This window comes from Vespula pensylvanica, chromosome 22 (assembly GCF_014466175.1).
Source record: "Vespula pensylvanica isolate Volc-1 chromosome 22, ASM1446617v1, whole genome shotgun sequence".
NCBI classification, from domain to species: Eukaryota; Metazoa; Arthropoda; class Insecta; order Hymenoptera; family Vespidae; genus Vespula; species Vespula pensylvanica.
Window position 1 is genome coordinate 2,021,072 of NC_057706.1, and position 7,764 is coordinate 2,028,835.

General features: G+C 35.0%; 1 protein-coding gene across 12 annotated transcripts in view; it reads right to left on the minus strand.

The window, feature by feature from the left end:
• LOC122636535 (growth factor receptor-bound protein 14-like) overlaps positions 1-7,764 on the minus strand; it is a 426,705-nt gene that overhangs the window by 243,729 nt on the left and 175,212 nt on the right. For all 12 annotated transcript variants that reach the window (XM_043827858.1, XM_043827854.1, XM_043827857.1 and 9 more), the window contains 3 exons: positions 6,186-6,316; positions 2,060-2,140; positions 1,359-1,490 (listed from right to left, as the gene is read on the minus strand). In XM_043827858.1, the coding sequence (XP_043683793.1) occupies positions 1,359-1,490; positions 2,060-2,140; positions 6,186-6,316 (344 nt within the window). The remainder of the gene's footprint in view (positions 1-1,358; positions 1,491-2,059; positions 2,141-6,185; positions 6,317-7,764) is intronic.

Here is a 7,764-nt window from a genome sequence, read left to right on the forward strand (position 1 = left end):
CTCTCTCTATATATATATATATATATATATATATATATATATATATATATAGAATATATAAACATATACGCTATACAATATATATATATATATATATATGTATGTATATATGTATCTATAGATATATAGTATAGAATATTGTAGTATAGTATAGTAGGAGGCTTTTAAATGGCACAAATTGCTATCACGTGCAAGGCGTTATCGCGTTCCAAGCCGTTCACGATTAACGCCTATAGCTTACCAATCCGCGTTCGAGCGTGAACGACTGACTTCCTTCGAGACTCGAGACTCTCTCGTTTTACCGAAGAAGCGAAAGAGGGAAACGGAAAATCAATTATCGAAAGGATATCGTATGTTCTTTTTTCTTTCTCTCTCTCTCTCTCTCTCTCTCTCTCTCTCTTCTTTTCTTTTTTTCTTTTTCTTCTTCTTTTTTCTTTTTCTTCTCTTTTTTTTCTTTTTCATTTTACAACGAGCGACACGCACATAGGTCACTCGCTCTCTCGTTTGCAAGATAATTTATATATCGAAAGATTATTATTAATATGTTTGAATGCCGCGACAAGGTGTTTTGCATAAATCGATAAATCTGTTAGACACGAGTTCTTTTTTCTTTTTCCTCTCTTTTCTTCTTTTATCATTCTCGCTTCATTTTTTTTTTTGTCTTTTTCCTTCCTTCTTATTTTTTCTCTTTTTTTTTTTTTTCTTTCTAATAATACGGAAGCATACCTGCCATTTCTTCTTCTTTGTCTTTCTATTCTTTCATTACTTCCTTCTTTTTTTATTTATTTATTTATTCATTTCTATTATTCCTATTATTCTATTTATTTCCATTATTTATTTATTTATTTCTATTATATATATATATATATATACTTGATCTTATTCAACCACACGTAAGAATCACCGACACCAGACATATCGATGATAGTAGAAAATAAATCTATTAACATCCTAAACGCGTTAATCGCGATCTTTTAATTAAGCGATGATATTTTTACGTAGTAAAAAAAGACGACGCCAACTCGCGGTGAAATTAATTCCTTCGTGTTTTATATCAACGAAGAGAACTCCTCCTCCTCCTTTCGCTGAAGGAGCACATTGAAAGAACTATAGTTGCTCGTGGAACTAAATAACACAAGAGAAGTAGTCTGTCTCGTATTAAGTCGCTAGCTGCTAGGTAGGAAGAAGAAAGAAAAGAAAAGAAAAGAAAAGAAAAGAAAAGAAAAAAAGAGAGAAAAGAAAAGAAAAAGGAAGAAGAATAAGACTTCTAGCGACATCATGTTCGCTCGTTTTTAATTAAGTCCGGGATATTCCACGATAGGATAGTCGAGTAAATAGTTACGTAAGGGTAAACTTACCTTCTTCGTCGTGTAGAGTTTCCGTTCTCGTAACAGCATATAAGTTTTTCTCCAAGTGTTCGAGAGCTCGTCCCTCATCCAAACCGAACTGAACACCTGCGGGCATTCGCCATCTTCGCGCGACAGGTAATTCTGCAATTTGCGATTTGCGAGATAGTAAAAAAGGAATAAGAAAAAAAAATAATATTTGTTGTATCTGTGTATGCGGCGCTCGCGCGTGTGTGTAGAAAAAGAAAAAGAAAAAGAAAAAGAAAAAAGAAAAATATTTCCTCGTTAACCATCCAGAAAGGAAATCGAGCTGGTTAGTATGACATGCGATTCGAAACGAATGTAGAGAAAAAAATAAGAAATGAAGGAAGAAAAAAGAAAGTAAAATTATTTCTTTCTCATTCTCTCTAAGAAATTTTATCGGTGCATCTATCAATTTGTTCAACATGTCTCTTATTACTACGACTTCGGTAAATTTTTATTCGAAGTTATCTTGTGTGTATGTATGTATGTATGTATGTATGTATGTATGTTCGTATGCACTCGAGTAAACGTAATTATACTTTCAACGAAAGGACAACAAATAAAATCGACGCGTGAATTAGCGTTCGACGATAGACGTTGTTAATATTTTTCATCTTCATACATATGCATATATATATATATATATATATGTGTGTACGTGTATATTATTTTTTATCGTTTTGACTCACCCTTAAGGCACTTTCCACTTCGCAGAAGGTCCCCCTGTCTTCGTCGTGCGGGAATGCGACCATGTCCGTTGGGAAGAATTGCTGAAACGATTAAAATAAACGAATGATTCTCATACGTCTTATCGGAAGCAACGAAAGAAATGAAGGAGAAGTGTAAGAATGAAAAACAAAAAAAAAAAAAAAAGAAGTAAATCAATCAAACCAATTCAATCGATCGATCAATCGATCGATCGATCGATGGATCGTTCTTTCATTCGTTAGTTCTTCGACTGAAGCTTTTCTTAAAACGATCTTTCTTTTTATCTTTCTTTCGATTCGTTTATAGGTACCTTACTACATATATGCACATACATACATACATACACGTATACATATACATACGTGTATAGGGTGGTGGAAAGATCGCGTGCGAGTTTTCACGAAAAGTTCGGTTTAAAGTCGAGAAGCCGATAACATCGAGGGAACACGGAAGTTATAGGGAACGGGAAGAGAGAGAGAGAGAGAGAGAGAGAGAGAGAGAGAGAGAGAGAGAGAGAAAAAGAGAAAGAGAGAAAGAGAGAGGGAGATTAAGGGGAGGAAGAAGTGGAGAAAGAGAAGATGAGGATGGTGGCGGGCGATGGAAACGAGCTCGAACTTTTCGAGAAACGCGATAAGACTCAAAGAATCCGAAAAGTTTCGAAAGGAAGAGAGAGAAAAAGAAGAAAATGAAAGAAGAAGTGAAAGAGAAGAAGAGAAAAGAATAAAGAATAAAGAATAAAGAAGAAGAAGAAAAAGAAGAAGAAGAAAAGAAAAGAGAAGGAAAAAAAAAAAGTCGATAAACCCAAGCGGTCTCGTGTTCTCGATAATTATCGGTTTTTCTTCCTTGTCTTACGAAAAACTGTTTCTCCGAGAGGGAAATCAAAATTTTTCTCTTGCTTTATGTAATCGGTTAATAATACCTCTACGTAATTTTTACGTAACGCTATCGCAAAAATTTTTTTTCTTTTTTTTTTTCTCTCCTTTTTTTTTCTTTTTTTTTTTTTTCTTTTTTTTACACGGAGAGAATAAACCATGTATTTATACGTACTTGTGCATACATGTATTCACGTATGTACGTATCTATCTGTCTGTGTGTGTGTGTGTGTGTGTATATATCTTGTTGGTTTCATCATTAAGACATTTAACCGTGAAACGTTTAATCGAAGTTCTCGCAGTCAACTAAGGGACAAGTCGACCTTGTCCTCATAATTATCGATAAACATAACTCGATACATTCGGCATTCCGCAATTGTATTGACTCGTATTATTATCGATGAAATATTAATTGGATCGGTGTATATCGTAAAGATTAAGTTTACGTGTCATCTTAACGTTGTCTTACTATCGTCTCGATTCTATGAGGTATAATAATTAATAATAATAAGTAATATAATAATTCAGTATAATAAGTAATACTACGGAGTTTGTTTTTTTTTTTTTGTCTCTTCTTCTTTAACATTTCTCTTTCACTCTTCGATGTTTCGAAATATGTATCTATGACGGAGTAAACAAATTTAAGAGTTAATAATCAAACGTATCTTCTCATCGCGAGATACGATAGAATAGAATAGAGAAAAGAGATATTGACGAGTTTGAAAAGAGAATTCGAAAAAGAAAGAAAGAAATGATTCGACAAAACAATCTTCCTTGCATGATATCCCATCTCTTTTGAGATCTTTCAAGTCGAGTCCAAAATATTTGTCGTGTTATTAAAAACGTATAATACGTACGAATTTCGTTTTTTTTTTTTTCTTTTCTTTCTTTCTTTTCTTTATTAATAGACGCGTTATATGCGACGACATATATAAAAGTAAAAAAACAAAATGAAAAACGACGAGAAACGATAAGACAAAAAAAGAAGAAACATAAAAGTTATCTACTTTGAGAAGAATCGAAATAGTAGAGTTCGTTGTGTGTTGGTTCGATAGAAAACATCGACGAAGAAATTAAACGTAGAGAATCAAGCATAAAGATTTTCGATTGAGAGAAGCGAAATAAAATCGAGAGGACAGGAATAAAGTATAGGATGATAGAGGGGGGGTTGGGCAAGGGAGAGGAAAGAAGGAAGGAAGGAAGGAAGGAAGGAAGGAAGTTAGAGAAGGGAAAGTAAAACGATGGCTCGTATAATTTTGTAGCAAGAACGTAAACGCGAAGTCGTTAGAAGATGTAAAACAAAGGTAGAAAGGTCGGAGGCATCAAGATGGAAAAAGAAGAAGACGAAGACAAAGACGAAGATGAAGAAGAATTAAGTAGGATAAGAAGACGACGCCGGGATGTTCGAGATGTAAAAAAAAAAAAAAAAGTATTACCGAATGTGAAGGGAAGAGAATGATTTAGCTATTAAAGAAAATTAAAACGCAGTGTGTCCCCTTTTGTAACCATTAAAAAGAGATATCGAAAGACGACGAAGGGTCGACAACGAAAAGGAGAACAGAATAAGTGAAAGAAAGAAAGAAAGAAAGAAAGAAAGAAAGAAAGAAAGAAAGAAAGAAAGAAAGAAAGAAAAAGAGAGGGAGAGTGAAGGAGAAGGGAAAGAGGAAACCAGAACGATGAGAGTCATTCCGAACGAAAAGTCCGGCCAATACTAATTACGAATTACGCTAATTAAGTCGTTATATGGTATTTCCTTTAATTATATACTAATTTGCTTGCAAAACCGTTCTCGTTCGCTCGAGAAATCAACGAAAGAGAGACTCGAAGGAGACTTGGTTATCGAAGTTTCCTGGCTCGTTTCGCTTTAATTGGCGTCTCACGACTGAAAATGGTCAAAATAGCGATAAAGTTTGTGCCGTCTCCTCATCCTTTAACTCCTCTCTCTCTCTCTCTCTCCCTCTCTCTCTCCCTTTCCTTCGTTATTCCCGCTGCTACCGCCTGCCAGCCCTTCCTCAATCTCGCCCTGTACCACTCTTCCCTCTCCCTCTCCTTCTCCTTCTTCTCCTCCTTCTCCTTCTTCTTCTCTTCCTCCCTCTTCCTTCTTACAGTTTGCCTCAAATTCGTTCGTACCGTCTTAAAAGTTGTTTCGAACGAAATATCGACGCTTAATTACCAGCTTTCAAATTTCTACGAACTTTAACTCGAACGAATGGACGAAGGAACGAACGAACGAAGAAACGAACGAGAAGGAACGATCTTTCTTAAACTTATTTGGAAAACTAGGCTAAAAACGATAGAGACGTTCGAGAGAGGCAACGTCAAAATATTTTTCACGATAAAAAATTAATGGAAATTCTCTTTTAACCGATTGATAAATCGTACGTTCTTACTAATATGGTTTCTCTACTAAAACACAGTGTCCATTGCTACGCATTATTAATGTTAGCGTTCAGTAATGTAACACGAGTAATAAAGTCTTACGACGGCAATAACGGATATTATTATTTACGATACAATAATAGCAATAATATAACCTACGATTCTATTATGCCGTGATAATAATCGTGTTAACCAACGACGAGTCACCGTCATAATTTGCAACGCCGCGTCTCTCTCTACGTCGTCAGGAATCTTCGTTGTATCTCTCGAGGGACGAATATGCAGTTGGTAGTTTCGTTAGACGTACATATTTCATTCGAACGACCGTCAGTACGTAAAACGTGTCATAATATACGTCAATAGCTGTAGTAAAATGTAAATGAAATCCATTATATTGCAGAACGATAAGAAAAGAATCTACTTTATCTTCCATACAGGAGGATAAGGAAAGAATCTGTTTCATCTTTAACATAGAACGATAAGAAAAGAATCTACTTTACCTAAAACTTACGTCGATAAGGAAGGATGAATCAGCTTTATCCTTAACGTATAGACGATAAGGAAAAAAACTGTTTTATCCTCAACTAAACACTCTTACCATCATACCAATCCTTGCATATCGGTAAAGTAGATGTTTACTCGAATTTTACTATGGAAAGATACTTCTATTACGATACATCGGTAAAACAGAATATTACAATTTAGTTACGACTCATCAAACGTTACAAACCAAGTTAAAAATCAACAGAACGTATCTTTCGATCCTTCGAAGACGTTCGATACGCGTAACTCTCTCTTTGATTTCTCTTCGAAAATTATAAACGATTACGAAAATACGAAATTAATTTGATCTTACCTTTGGATTAATGAAGAACTCGTATTTAAGAAAGTCCTGACGAAAGTAAAATTTTCTCTCGTGATGCGGCGCAAACATTTCCATTTCTCTATGAACCGCTAATATATCCTCGTGGTCCTCTAGTGTACGTTCTGCAAAATCCAAAGAGAAAAAAGAAAAAAAATGAAAAAATATGAATCTTGAAGAACTATCATTTATCGAATCACGTATCGATATCTATTATTTTACGATCGAGAAAGAAAAAAGAAACAACAAAATAGAAACGAAAAAGAAAGTAGACAGATATTATTTCAATGATTTTCATTTTGAAGAGAAGCTATCTATTTCGTAACTTGATCGTAATTATCGTGCGTAAGAATAAAAGGAAAGGCTTGATTCCCCTCTGTTCATCGAGGGGAACCAACCACCGGACATGTGTAAAACGTAACGACGATAGCCAGGTAAGCCAGCTAAATTACGCGTCACCGAGTAAACAGGTCCTGTGGGGCTTCTTTCTCGCGTTGCCTTTTCGCGCGAGCGTTGCTTGTTGGTAGCTGGAAGGCTACCAAGAAGAAAAAAGGCAGTCGTAAAAGGGGGGCTACTACTACTACTACTACTACTACTACTACTACTACTACTACTACTACTACACTACTACTATAATACATAGACCGTAATCGTAAAGAGGATGACGACGAAGGGAAACTTTAACGTGTATTACGATAAGACGAAACTCGTGTTGCTTTGGCTACGAAATGACGTATACGTATACTATAATAATATTAAAAAAGGGTGAGCACGCGTTAAAAATGTCGATAGTATATACGTTTATAGCTTTCTTTATCGCGATGGTTCTCTTACTGTCATAAAGTAAAAAAGAATGATGACACGAAATATCCTTAGACGAAATCAAAATTATAATGAATCGGAAAGAATAGAGAGATATGGATATTTCTTATATATATATATATATATATATATATATATATATATATATATGTATGTATGTATGTATCGATAAGAAAACCGAACGAAGTGTTTTCTCTTTTTTATGTAATCATCTGTTTCTTGAAATGAACTAAATAATAGGATTGAGTTATAAAAGCTCTCTCTACGAAGGGGTATCCTTTGCTTTTAAAAACACTGATTCGAATAGAAAGAGAGGGAGAGGGGGGGGAGAGAGAGAGAGAGAGAGAGAGAGAACGAGGATCTCTGACCTGCACCAAGCTCGATTGCTGCTCTAGGCTCAGGTCCGTTATTGATTCACATCTGCCGCAGGCTCTTGCCGTCGTACTGCTCTTTCTCCTTTATCTCTATCTCAATATCTATATCTATATATATATATATATATATATATATATATATATATATATATATCTTTCTTTCTCTCTCTATATCTAACTCTCACCTCTATTATTCCTACCCACTGTTTCCGATCTCGCTCGAATAGAGAAATATCTATACGCAAAAACCAATTACGTTGATTCTTTCGAAAACGAACGTAATTTATACGCGATCGTACTTTAATTTGTCACTTTGAAGATCGCGAAGAGAAAAGAGAGAGAGAGAGAGAGAGAGAGAGAGAGAGAGAGAGAGAGAG